The following is a 14,225-nucleotide window of genomic DNA, read 5'->3' as shown; positions in this document are numbered from 1 at the left end:
CAAGGTCATCGCCACTATGCTGAGAGCGAGGAAGCGCTCTACTTCTACTGCTTACGCCAGGTTTTATACTTAAGTTCTTTGCAAATGGGATAATGCAGGTTGAGGTAAGTTCATGAAGTTTCAGACATGTTTCTGGTGGGAAGGTTAACCAGACTGAGCATATAGTCGGGAGAATCACCGTGGATAATCCTGTGGATTAATGTGTGGACCTTGAAGTTGATTCGTTCTCTGATAGGGAGCCAGTGAAGTTTTTTGCGAAGAGGTGTTGCACATTCACATCGTGACTTGTCAAAAATGAGTCTTGCTGCCGTATTCTGGGCAGTCTGAAGTTTATTCAGGATATAGGTCTTGCAGCCTAAGAAAATACTATTACAGTAGTTGGCGTGGGTAAGTACCATGGATTGCACCAAGTTTCAGAATGTTTTCAATATCCACATCATGTTGAACATTTTCTTTGTAGTGAATTTTGCGTGATTTTGGGGCCAGGTAGTGTCCAATGTGGTTTTTGGGGCCACAATTCTGTCAGTCAGTCTGATTACCTCAGGCAGGTTCCTTGTTGTTATCTAGGCTGCTGCTACGTGGAGCCCTCTGTTTGTAAGGGACCTCAGGATTCTTGTAAGGCTTGGGATCCTTTGGAAGGTTCTTCAAGTGATCAAAAAAGGTCTAGATCTCCAGTTTGGGTTTCTGGGGGCCACTTAGCACTAGTTCTCACTTCATCACCTTTGGAGGAACATATGGCGAAAAGGGGGCCATATGGTTATGGTTTTTCTGTTAGAGGCCAGCGTCGGGCAAACTCTGTTCAGATGGTGTCCTTTTTGTTTCATCAGGAGGTGTTGCAGTCTCTTATTGATTAGGTAATCCACATTCTTTGCATCTCCATGTCTTCTCAGGAGCAGGATGGAGGGGTTGAGAATTCTGGCTAAAAACTTTCTCACCGTAGAACTTTGCTATAGATAGTTGATGTTCTGGATTTAGTCCTAAGGAATTCCAAGTTGATGAATACATTATACTGCTTCCCTAGGTAGATCGGGGCAGTCTTCTTTGGGTCCTAAAAGTGGATTTCTTGATGCCAAACTAAAAGAACCATGTTTATAGTGGAAGGAGGTTCTGTGGTTAAGGAGTTTCCCGACAGGAAGGTGCATCAGCTCCTTAAGCAGGCCTTCAGTTCTGGGTTCCAGGTGGCTGTTTTCAGAGACTGTTTGGCTAGAAGAATTTCAGAGTTGCAAGAGCTTTCCTATAGAGATCCCTGTGTATTCCATTTCTGTTCATATGGTTCCATCCTTTATGCAGAAAGTACTATCTCCATTTCTTATGAATCAGGTAGTTTCCCTTCATTTTTTCCAGACATCTTCCAGAGGGGAATCAGATAATGCCCTGCATAAGTTTGAATTGCAGGGATCTCATCTGTTACCTGGAGGTTACTAATTCCTTTTGAAAATCGGATCATTTATTTGTACTTTCTAGTGGCGTCTAAGTCATTGCTAGTGTATTGGATTACTCAGCAATTCAAGTTACATTCTCAGCAAGAAAGTAGTCTTGCAAAGTCTCCTTGCAAAAACTCTATTGACTTTTTGGGCAGAAGCCAGAGCAGTGAAGCCAGAGGATATTTGTAATGCAGTGTCTTGGTTGTTGCTACATTAAGACATTATGAAATTGCTGTCTGGGCTAGAGGGAACAGTAATTTTGACAGTACCCTCTTCCGCTCACTTGGAGAGAGAAGCTTTAGTATATCCCAGTAGTTTGGTCTGGTTTAGCAGGATGATAAGGAAGATGAAAATTTTGCCTGATAAATCCTTTTTTTGAGTTCTGCTGGTCCAGTCTAGGACCGCACACTGGAAGGCCGAGGAAGTCAGGATGCCCTTGCATTCCATGCTTGCTACTTAATTGTAAATGGTTTCAAGTTCCACAGAGATTTCCCACAGGACCAACCTTAGCAATTGTGGGGGCCCTGTGTGGATCAGTTTGTTGGTTCTTCCACACCCAGGGCTTATGATTTCAACTGAGATGTAAAGGCTGGCCATTGGTATAGTGGGAAGAGTGCTGAGGAACATGATTACCAAGGGGGGGGGGGGGAAGAGAGAAGAAAATGGAGATGGAAAGGGAAAAGAAGCTTTAATTTTTGGTCAGTCACCAGCTCAGTTAAGCACATATATATGAGGCGTATTTTCAAAGCACTTAGACTTACAAAGTTCCATAGTAGCCTTTGGAACTTTGTAAGTCTAAGTGCTTTGAAAATGAGCCCCATAGGCTGTAAGGCTGCTGCTCTTGCTTAAGGCTTGCCCGTTTCCCGGTGGTATAGTGGGAAGAGTGTAGAGCGTCCATGCTGAGGAGCATGATTACCAAGGGGGGGAGGGGAAAGAAGGGAGATGGAAAAGGAAAAGAAGCTTTACCTTTTGGTCAGGCACCAGCTCAGTTAAGCACATATAGACTGTAAGGCTGCTGCCCCTGTTTAAGGCTGGCTCATTTCTCAGAAAAAAAAATTTTTGTCAAGTATTTTTCATTGTTTCTTCTATTACCAATAACTTTGGCATTGGTATACTGACAGTCCTGGCTACACCACCTGTTCTACTGATGTCGTTTGGAATCTTCATTTCTTTCCCTCATCTGCCGGTGAGGGGACATAACCTAGTCTTTCAGGTCTAGCAGGACTCAAGGAAATTAAACAATCAGGTAAGAGTACATTTCACCTTATGACTATTGTCTAAATATTCACATGTGTAATTGAACATTTAATAGCATTGTTTGAACATAAAAACATAACAGTTGCTTCCCCTTCTGGGTCAGATCAAGGGTCCGTCTAGCCCAGTATACTGTTTCTAAAAATGGCCAGTTCAGGTCACAAGTACCTGTAGAGTCCCAAAAAGTAGCAAGATTTCAATGCTACTTAACCCCACTGTTTATAGATTTTCCTCCAGGAGTTCCAGAGGTGAACTAATACATTGAGTGAAAAAAAATTTCTCTCTTGTTTTAAATGCTACTGTATAACTTCATGGGGTGTCTCCTAAAGAGTAAACAATTGATTCACGTTTACCTGTTCCACTCCATTAAGGATTTTATAGACCTCTATCATATCTCCCCTCAGCTGTCGTTTCTTCAAGCTGAAGAGCCCTAACCTCTTTAGCCTTTCCTCATATGATGGTCATTCCATTCCATAAATTATTTTTACTGCCCTTTTCTGTACCTTTTCCACTTCCACTATAATTTTTTTTTAGATGTGGTGACCAGAATTGCAGACAGTAATTAAGGTGTGCCTTAGCATGGAGCAATACAGAGGCATAATGATGTGCTTGTTCTTTGTCTTAATACTTTGGAAATTCTTTCAGTGCTTGAAGAGCATTAATTTGTTGCTAGGTCAACCTTCCCATATATTTGAATTATGCATTTATCAATAGCCTGCTTGATAAATGTAAAATTATGATTCTTGGTATGATTTTTGTTGTGTTTAATATAGATTGGAGTTGATATAGATAATTTTATGTTCCACTTACATCCTCAGTAAGATGATTTTTACACAAGTAGTATATGGCATTTACATTTAGTTTGGAGGACAAGTGATTGTGAGTGTGTAGAAATTCCATTATTTGCAGGGAATTTTACATGGAAAAGCATAATCCTCTAAATTCTATAAATGGCACTAAAATTGCCTGCATGAATTTGGGCGCATGCCCAATTTGCATGTGCAGTTTAATTGAATAAATCAATTGGGCCTTAACAATCAATTATCAGTGCTAATTGGCATTTCCTTGTCATCAAGCAGATGAATCCATTACGAATCGGTTGTGTCCTCCTACCAGCAGGGGGAGATAGAGAGCACTGAAAACCATAGTGCCTCTTGGCCAGCTAGCTCCATCTGCCTCTCAGTATTTTCTATCTCCCTAGCAGGGTTGGACGCAGCTTATTCAGTTCCTTCAGAAATCTGCCTGGGGTGGCTCCTGTGCTTTGGCCAGTTGTAGCAGGGGTGTTGTGGCTGGTGGTGCCCACTTTAAAGGCACATAGGTTCGCCCTTTCCCTGCCTTACCCGGCCCCCTATTTGGATACAGGCCTATAGGTTTTCCCTATCCTGCCTTTCCCACACTCTTCTATGTGGATGCAGGCACATTGGTTCGTCCTTTCCCTGCCTTTCCCACTCTCCTGAACCTCAGGAGTGCTTCTGTAGCTGTTGCCTCTAACTTTCCTCACAGCGTAAAAAAAAAAAACCGCAATGCGCTTTTTAGCGCTGCGATTCTGAGGCTTCCTTCTGTCTGTGCAGCATGACCGAAGCTCTGGGACTCGGTCTGGTGAGGTAAGAGAGTCTTGTAGCTCCTCCGGGGAGGGCCCGAGATCGCAACGTTTTTGGCGCGAATCTGCCATTTTGAATTTTTCCACCGTTTTCGGCGATGGCCACGGAGGTTGTTAAGCGCTGTTCACGTTGTGACAAGCGCAGTTCTGCAGCGGGGCCCTGTAAATCGTGCTCTTCAGACGTCAGGGCCGGCCCGAGCATGGCGAGCGATGTTTCTTCCCGCTCGGTGGAGCTGGCAGCGGGCGCCATCTTGGATGCGCCGCATGGCTCGACCCCCACAGGTGCGGAGGGGTCTGAGTCTGGTGGGGAGCCTCAGATGGAGGCTACCAGAGGAGCTGCTTACCCCAGATTGGAACCGGGAGGCCAGGGCAAGCCTTTCTCCCCTGAGTTTGTGTTGCTTTTACATAAAGCGTTCATGTTAAAAAGAGCTGTGCCGCAGATGTCTGACTCTGCATTGCTACCTGGTTCTCCTCCTTGCCTAAAGTGGATGCCCTAGTCACGGCTGTGACGAAAAAGACTACCCTCTCAGTAGAGGGAGGGGTCGCCCTGAAGGACATGCAGGACCGACGGCTGGAATCAGCAATGAAGCGGTCCTTTTGAGATTTCAGGCCTAGCCTTACGGGCATCTGTGTGCAGTTGTTATGCTGCTCGAGCCTGCCTCGCTTGGTTGCAACAGGCAGTGGACCAGCCCGGAGATGGAGCGGAGCCCCTTGCAGAGGTGGCACCGCGGATGGAGTCGGCCTTGTCATTTTTGGCTGATGCCCTCTATGATCTGGTCAGAGCTTCGGCTAAACAGATGGCTGTGGTGGTGGCCGTTCGCCGCCTTCTTTGGCTACGGCATTGGGCGGCTGACATGGCCTCTAAGCAAAGGTTGGTGAAGTTGCCCTTCCAGGACCTTCTATTTGGTGAAGAGTTAGAGAAAATTGTCAAGGGCCTGGGGGATGCTAAAACCCAGTGCTTACCCAAGGAAGGGCTGCGGCCTTCTTCTAAGGGTCAGGCGGTTCCCTTCTCTTCCAGACCTCGCTTCCGTGAAGCTCGAAGGTACCACCTGGGGTGTTCTGCTGGGTTTACTTCACGTGCCCTCTTTCAGCAGAGGAACTCCTTTCGCTCAGACAAACGTTCCGCAGCGGCCGGCTCAAAGCCTGGAGTTCATTGGCGACCCTCTCAATGATGGTGCGCCAGCCCACTCCTCGATTCCTGCAGTTGGAGGACATCTTTCCCTCTTTCTCGAGGAATGGGTCAAGATTACCTCAGATCAGTGGGTTTTGGACCTGATAAGAGATGGCTACAGATTAGAATTCCATGCCCCGGTGAGAGACGTGTTTGTGGAGTCCCGATGTGGCTCTGCCGTCAAACGGGAGTCGGTAGAGGAGACCTTGCAAGGCTTATTGCACCTCGAGGGGGTGGTCCCTGTGCCTCCCACCGAGCTCGGCTACAGTCGTTACTCCATTTACTTTGTGGTGCCGCGAAAAGGAGGGTCTTTCGGCCCATACTCGACTTAAAGGAAGTCAACAAGTCACTAAGAGTGCGGCATTTTCACATGGAAACCCTGTGCTCCGTCATTGCGGCGGTACAGCCAGGAGAGTTTCTCATGTCTCAGGACCTGAAAGAAGCCTACTTGCACATTCCTATTTGGCCCCCGCATCAACGGTTTCTCCGGTTTGCGGTGTTGGATAAACATTTCCAGTTTCGGGCCTTGCCTTTTGGCTTTGCCACAGCTCCTCGAACCTTTTCCAAGGTAATGGTGGTAGCAGCTGTCTTTCTCAGGCGAGAGGGTATCCGTGTTCACCCGTACCTCGACGACTGGCTCATCAGAGTGGACTCTGCAGAAGAGAGTCATCATGTAACAGCCAGAGTGGTCTCAGTACTTCAATCTCTGGGCTGGGTCGTCAGTATACCCAAAAGTCACCTGACCCCCTCTCAATCTCTAGAATATTTGGAGGTCCGGTTCGACACAGCCTCGGGGTTTGTCTTTCTACCCGAGCAAAGGCGGTGCAAGCTTCCTCTATTCAGGAAACCTAGACTGCCCCAACTTGACATTTCGCCCATTAGATTGTAAGCTCCTTGGAGTAGGGACTGTCCTTTTTGTTAATCTGTACAGTGCTGCGTAACCCTAGTAGTGCTCTAGAAATGTTAAGTAGTAGTAGTAGAACCAGGTCCGTCTGCTCCTGAGGATGCCTCGCCCGCGAGCTTAGGACATAGTCCAGCTGTTGGGGTCAATGACGGCCACCTTGGAAGTGGTGCTATGGGTGAGAGCGCACCTGAGACCTCTGCAGTGTTCCCTGCTTCATCGATGGTCTCCAATATCTCAGGATTACCAGCACAGACTCAAGTGGCTCCCTGCGGCCCGGCTCAGTATGAAGTGGTGGCTCTCAGCATGCTGCGGCGAGGAATGCCACTAGCGCTCCCCGATTGGTGCCTGGTGGTAACAGATGCCAGCCTGAAGGGCTGGGGAGCACATTGCCAGGGAAGGCTTGCCCAGGGTCTCTGGACATCCGAGGAGTCGGAGTGGTCCATCAATCGCTTGGAGTTGAAAGCGATATTCCAGGCGCTTCTGGCCTTTCACAAGACCCTGGAGGGACTGGCTGTTAGAGTTCTGTCGGACAATACGATAGCAGTGGCCTACATAAATCGACAAGGCGGCACTCAGTGCAGAGCACTGGCCGCGCAGATTTGCCACTGGGCCGAGCTACATCTGCAGTTTCTGTCAGCAGCTCACATTGCAGGTCAGAGCAACGTGGAAGCCGATTATCTAAGCAGGCATCAAATCGACCCAGCGGAGTGGGACCTGGCAGACGAAGTGTTCCTTCAGATCTGTGCCAAATGGGGGACACCCTTAGCGGATCTTATGGCATCACGCGCAAATGCCATAGTCCCGTGCATTTACAGCAGACGGAGAGATCCTTGCTTGGCGGGGTTGGATGCCTTGGCTCAACCTTGGCCTCAGGGCCTCCTGTATGTGTTCTCTCCTTGGCCCTTGATAGGGCGAGTACTCCTGCGGATTCGGCTACATCAAGGAGAGGTGGTTCTCATTGTCCCAGGTTGGCCCAGGCGGCCGTGGTATGCGGACCTCCAGCGGATGCTGGTGGAGGCTCCCCTTCCTTTGCCTCTGGTACCGAACCTGTTGTCACAGGGGCCGTAACCATGGAGGACGCCTGCCGCTTTGGTCTTACGGCATGGCTATTGAGAGGGCGCAATTGAGAGACAAGGGCTATTCCAACAAGGTCATCTCCACTCTCCTTCAGGCCCGCAAGCGTTCCACTTCCGTTGCCTGTGCTCGGATTTGGCGCCAGTTTGAGGCTTGGTGTGCTGCTAAAGCGGATTACACCCATGTGGGCTTCTGTCTCGCCGATACTTGACTTTTTGCAGGATGGTTTAAAAAAAGGCTTGGCCTATAATTCCCTGTGTGTTCAAGTGGCAGCCTTAGCATGTTTTCGGGGGAAGGTGGCTGGCCTCTCCCTAGCTGCTTATCCGGATGTGGCACGGTCTCTTAGAGGGGTGCTTCGACGCCGTCCTCCCATTCGGGCTCCGTGTCCGGCCTGGAACCTGCGGTTAGTTTTAAAGGACCTTCAGTGTTCGCCCTTCAAGCAGCTTAGGCGAGCTTCGGAGAAGGATGTGACCCTAAAGACGGTCTTTTTGGTGGCCATTACATCAGCGAGACGGGTGTCTGAGCTCCAGGTGCTGTCCTGTTGAGACCCATTTCTGCAATTCTCATAGTCCGGAGTTATGGTACGTACTGTCCCTTCCTTCCTGCCTAAGGTGGTTTCAGCGTTTCACCTAAACCAGCCTATTTTTCTGCCCTCCTTTTCTAGAGAGGAGTTTCCAGAATCTTTTGGGCAGTTGCATCTTCTAGATGTGCGAAGGGCTCTGTTGCAATATCTGCGCATGTCAAATGCTTTCAGGACCTCTGATCACCTTTTTGTTTTGTTGTCAGGTCCTCGCAGGGGGTCTCCAGCGTCTAAAGCTACTCTGGCTCATTGGCTCAAAGAAGCTATTTTTTCAGTATATCTGCTGTCTGGCTGGCCTGCGCCTGAAGCCTTTAAGGCACATTCCAGAAGAGCGATTTCCTCTTCTTGGGCTGAAACTGGAGCACTCTCTCTTCAAGAGATATGCAGTTCAGCGGCATGGGCGTCTAAGCTCTCTTTTGCACGACATTTCAGGCTGGATGTGGCTGCCAGGAGGGATGCGCATTTTGAATCACAAGTGCATGGTGTGGCCTGTTCCCACCCTATCTAGGGTTGCTTTGATACATCCCATTCATAATGGATTCATCTGCTTGATGACAAGGAAGGGAAAATTAGGTTCTTACCTTGGTAATTTTCTTTCCTTTAGTCATAGCAGATTAATCCATGAGCCCTCCCTGATTGATTGATTGATTGATTGATGCTGTTTTGGGTTCAGTTTTTCCTGTAGATATGTTCCCTCATTGGGAGAAGTTGGAAAACAGTCTGCAGGATTTCTGTTCTGTTACAGGAGGTTGAGTTCGTTCCTCCTTTGAATTACTGCTCCTGTTCTGGGGCGTTCGTTCGCTGTGAGGAAAGTTCATGTTATTCTACTTTGCGGTGTAACACTGCTTTGGAAGCTTCAAATACTGAGAGGCAGATGGAGCTAACTGGCTAAGAGGCACTATGGTTTTCAGTGCTCTCTATCTCCCCCTGCTGGTAGATGGACACAACCCATTCGTAATGGATTCATCTGCTATGACTAAAGGAAAGAAAATTACCAAGGTAAGAACCTAATTTTCCCTTATTAAATTTTACGCATATAAATTTATGTGGCTGGATCCGCACGTAAAATTTATGCGTGGATACAAAAAGGGGGCAAAACCATGGGAGGGTCATGGGCGGATTGGGAATGTTTCCACAATTTTATGCATGCTGTTATAGAATAAGGGGGATCTGCACCTAATTTCAACACAGGGATTTACACCAGGGTTTTGTTGGTGTAAATGGTCGTGCCTAAAAGTAGTTGCAGTTCCCTGCACTACACACTATTCTATAAACTGTGCCTAACTTTGAGTGCCATTTATAGAATAGCTATTTTTTTTGGTGCCACTTAATTGAATTTAGTCTAGTATTTCCTTTGCATAACAGTGTGAGCTATGGTTGCCAGGTAATCTGTATTTGAACAAGTATGAAGCCATATTTTGGGACTACCCAGACTTAGCCTGGTAACCTTGCAGCCATTCACAATGAATACACATTGTCTGTCTATCGCTCCACATGAGTTACATTCAGGTACACTAGGTTTTTCCTTGTCCCCAGAAGGCTTACAATTTAATTTTGTAAATGAGGCAATGGAGGGTTAACAAGCAATATCAATCCACAAACAGATTTGATTACAAAATCAAAAGGCAAGCTGCTGATCAACAAAAACATCAATAAGAGACTTTAAGGCTCATTTTCAAAGTACATAGGCTTACAAGTTGCTATGTAATTTTGTAAGTCTGTGCTTTCTTAGCAGTCATACTCTCAAACTTATAAGTTTGACAAACATATTTCCAACACATAATCACAGATAATGCAGCAACATTTTTCCAATTATTAACATTCAATTTCAGAGCTAAAGTAATATGAATATTACATAATTAAAATTTTTATGATCCATACAAGGAATTTTAAGAGATCTACAAATCACAGTGTTGTGTATATTTCAAGAAATTTTCATCCTAGCTTTTGCATCTGCTCTGAAGCATGCATAAATGCCAGGTAACTGATTCTTAGGACCTGGGGTCCCACCAGTGATTTGTGGGCAAAATTGTTCTGACCTCTATGCCATTACCTCAAAAGTTCTGAAGAAAGCATCATTTGCTCCTCTCCTTAAATGGCTCAAAGCTCACATTCATATTTGTTGTGAAATAGGTGCTTACATGTGTAGATACAGTGCTTATATGTGTAAGACCCCCAAGCTGTGCTTCTCTTTTTTTCTGCATGTGTAGGCTTGTAGAGCAAATGCTCCAGTTGTATGTGTCCACAAATACTGGTGCACTCCTGCACATTTTTATGTATATTTTATTAAATGCTCAGCATTAGGCAGAGTCTTTGGTAAAATACCAGGGGAATTGTGAACTTCCAAGCCTGGACATTTCAATTTCTATGTCCTTGTTCTATGCAAAATAGCGCGTCCCATCTCCTTTCAACCACTCAGCTTCTTTATAGTTTGCCTGCTGCTACCACTAGGTAGTGTTATAAAAAGACAGCATCCCAAATCATCTTTGTGAGAGAGGAGCCAAATATGCCATGGAAGAAAACATGTTCCTGCGAGATCATTTTACAGTGAAATTATCAGGGGACTTTGAAACTGAGAGTGGTAGTCCTATTTCTTAGGATCAGTTTACACAGATTCCACAGTCAAAGAACCGATTTATTTGTCATCCTACTAGTGACTGAATAGGTTTGCCGAACTGCATCCATACTTTATACCAGTATCCTTCTGTTCCGATCGTCATACTCTTCCTTCTGTCTATTCATGGAAGCCACTGGTGTTGACTTAAAGAAAGAAATGAGTACAAGAAAATCTCTAACCTGCTAATTCATTTTTTCGAGCTCATCTTCATTTTTGTAATGAAATGCAGATTTGAGGTAAAAAGGTGGTACAAATAAGCTTTTAGGATGTGCATGGTTGAGAGAACTTTGTAAAGAAAAAATAATCCTTGACAGGAATATGAACTTGTTTTGGTTAGTCACCTGCTTCCATTTATTGCTTTACTTCAGCACATTTCCTGTTTTTAATATTTTGCATTGAGCTAATTATTCATTATTCACTTGCTTTGTTTTGTTTTATGCATGCTGCTTCTATGTTATGACTCCATCTGCTCTGACTTCTGCAGCCAGAAAATATTGTCCTGACGCTTCAGGTAATGAATGACTTATAACGATATTTTGAAAGGGGTGCTTCAGCCTTTGAAAAAGAGTACAGTACAATTCAATCATATAAATAGATGTGTAGGAGTTAATTTTGAAAATGATTGGGAATTCTGAAGTCATGAGTTCAACACCCCTCTACTCCTGACCAAAAAGAAAACAAACCACAGGAGATTGTAAATGTGATCAGCCCATATTTAAATGTTGAGAACGGAGCAGGTGATGTGCACATTGGGAAGACTTATGTGGCCAAACCAAAAGCTAGTGTAGTACTCAAAGAACCATCAGTCATGCTTTTCCTCGACCAGTGTTTTTCTACCAGTCTCATCTTCCCTATTCTCTATTACCTCCTCAGCCTACCCATACCATACTCTCTGTCTCTGCCTCTCCTCTCTCTTTCTTTCCTCTTCAGCTTGTCCATGCTGCAGTACTTTGAGGCAGTCCTTACTAGTCTATTTCTTCAGCCTACCTATGCCACATTTTCTCCTTCCCTCCTCCCACACATCCCCACCACCCTCTCACATTTTCCTAATTCCTTCTTCCCCCTTTCCTCACACTTTTAAGTCTTCCCCTCTTCCATGAGCATTTGATTTTATATTGCTGGCAGGGGATTGAATAGCACTCTACATGCTCTACTCCCTACATCTCCTTTTCTGCTCCCCACTTCCCCTTGAGCCATTTTCCTCTTCCCTCTTATACAGACCTGTGAAGCTGTTGTTCTGCCCTTTGTAGATAAGTAGTTGCATTCAAGTCATCTTGGATGCTTAGTCTCACTGCGAGGGCAAATCCTGTGCAACCCTGGTTAGTTGTTTATGTTTACCCCTGATGCAGCCTTATTGACGAAATGTAGCCACATCGGAACTTGTTTGAATAAAGAATTTTTCAACTCCCCTCCTCTGCAGGCTTGGTCCCCCTCTATGTTCTCCACAACAGGTGAGACTTTTCTTCATTGACAGGCGCAACCAAGGGCATGGGGGGTCGTCGTCCCCCCCCCCCCCCCCCAGTTTTCTTAGCTGTTGGCCAGTATTCTGTCAACCGCTGGCCTCGGGGCAGCTCTGTCCAGAATCTCCCTTCTCAACCTGCTAGCTGACTGTACCATTGCACTATCACAGTATGGTCTTGACGGCACCTGTGGTAGCACCAGCAGTTGGGGAGGGGGGCCACATTGAGCTTCTGTGAGAGCGCTTAAAGGAAGTCTCTACTGTATCCTGCTCCCACATGAAGAAGTCTGAAACAGAGTTGGTGTATCCAACAGAAACGTTTTTCAGCATGCTCCCAGAGAGTCAACGAAGCCACGTGGTTATTTGCTGTTATTACAGGTGGCACTGCCACAGGTCCTCACAGGGGTGATGCGACTGCAGCAGTGAAGTGGTATGCTGGTTGACAGCTGGGGAAGAGAGATTGCTGCTGTAGAACCTGGTGGGGAAGCGGATGACTGTTTGGAGAACCCGGATTGGGCTGTTTCTGCTGAGAGGTGACAGAGGGAAATAGTGAGATGGGGACGATTAGGGAGATGGGGGCTAATGCAGCACATGAGGGAAGATTAGGGAGATTGGGGGGCTAGTGCAGCACATGGGGGGAGATTAGGGAGATGGTGGGATCAGATTCAACACAAGGGGGAAGATTAGGGAGACAGATTGTGCTGGGTATAGGGGTAATGGGAGATGCTGGGTAGGGGGGAGAGAAAAAAAGAGAGAGGGATATGCTGGATAGGGTGAGAGAAAGAGGGAAGATGTTAGATAGGGAGGAGGAAGAGAGAGACAGTTCATGAGACAGAGTTCATGAAAGAGAAATTCCTCCCTACGCCCATGGGTGTAACTCACCTCTTACTTCATTTCCCCCAATCCCTGCCCTTTCCACAGGCTTGGATCATTTTCCTGCTCTGTAATTACTGAGCACAAGCACATCTCTTGCCTTCTTTGTCCTGGTTAATATATTCTAACTAGTAAAAAAAGGCCCATTTCTGTTTTTAAGGAAACGGGCGCTAGCAAGGTTATATTTTTTTTTGTTTTTTTGTAAACCAAACATTTTTTAGAAAGTGTTATAATGAGAAGGAATAATTGTGTAGTTTGTATAATGTTGAAGATGGTCCATGAGTGTGAACTTTTTTTTTTTTTTAATTTGTAAAACATGTGTTGCTGTGTTGTACCACCATGTGCATCAACGCTCTTCCCATGTTTGTGTTTGTCTTTGTGTTTGTGCATTAACCCATGTTCACTAAGTGTCGTGTTTTTTTTTTGTTTTTTTTTTTGCATGTTCACATTGTGTGATGTGTTCCTCTGTGTGTTCTTTCACAAATGAAATGGGTACCAGGAAGATTTTGTTTGTAGTGTGTATGTTTGAGTGTGTGTGAGAGTGACTGTGTGAGAGAGAGAGTGAAAGTGTGTGTGTGTAACAGAGAGAGAGATTGTGAAAGTGCCATTTGTGTAAGACATGAAACTTGCGCTAGTAAGTTTAGATTACGAAGTGGTTTGTTGTTAATCAAACAGGTTTAATGTTTATTTACATATATTTATTTGAATTACAGGCTGTTTTTTACGAAATTGGATTTATTATCGCTGCTATTGTTGGATTGCTGTTTGTTCTGTTAATGCCATTGGTGGGTCTGTGCTTTTGCATGTGTCGTTGCTGTGGTAATTGTGGTGGAGAAATGCATCAGCGACAGAAGAAGAATGCAGACTGTCAGAGGGTATGCTTTGCAACATTTCTTTTTGTTGCTTCCTTAGTGATGAGGTAAGTAAAACTACAGTGTCACTTCACTGATCAGCAAAGGTGAGGTGTTTGGTCTTCCTGTAGATCTGTTTACACACTTCCTTGCAAAAAACAATGGGATAAAACTCGTTGATATCCATTTATCATCACATTGATAAAATATGGTAACTTTTTTGGGCCAAGGTTGGTGGAGAGGAAACTACAGAAGTTTTACTGGCATTGAGGGTAATTCTATAATCAGGTGCCTATTTGGAGCCTATCTTATAAAAAGTAGATGCATAACTTTTCTTTATAGAATGCTAGCACAGCTGGGTATATATGCATGTATGGTTTTAAGTACGAACATTTATGGCAGCCATATAGCTAGTGTA

The 14,225-nt window shown here is 45.4% G+C and overlaps 1 protein-coding gene across 1 annotated transcript in view; it reads left to right on the top strand.

Annotated features, from left to right (window-relative positions):
• The window catches only part of PROM1 (prominin 1), a 330,624-nt gene that overhangs the window by 22,697 nt on the left and 293,702 nt on the right, over positions 1–14,225 (top strand). Inside the window, exon 3 of the mRNA XM_030191212.1 lies at positions 13,670–13,875. Coding sequence (XP_030047072.1) covers positions 13,670–13,875 — 206 coding nt within the window. The remainder of the gene's footprint in view (positions 1–13,669; positions 13,876–14,225) is intronic.

This window comes from Microcaecilia unicolor, chromosome 2 (genome assembly GCF_901765095.1).
Source record: "Microcaecilia unicolor chromosome 2, aMicUni1.1, whole genome shotgun sequence".
Lineage (NCBI taxonomy): Eukaryota > Metazoa > Chordata > Amphibia > Gymnophiona > Siphonopidae > Microcaecilia > Microcaecilia unicolor.
This window is presented reverse-complemented; position numbering and strand designations above follow the sequence as displayed.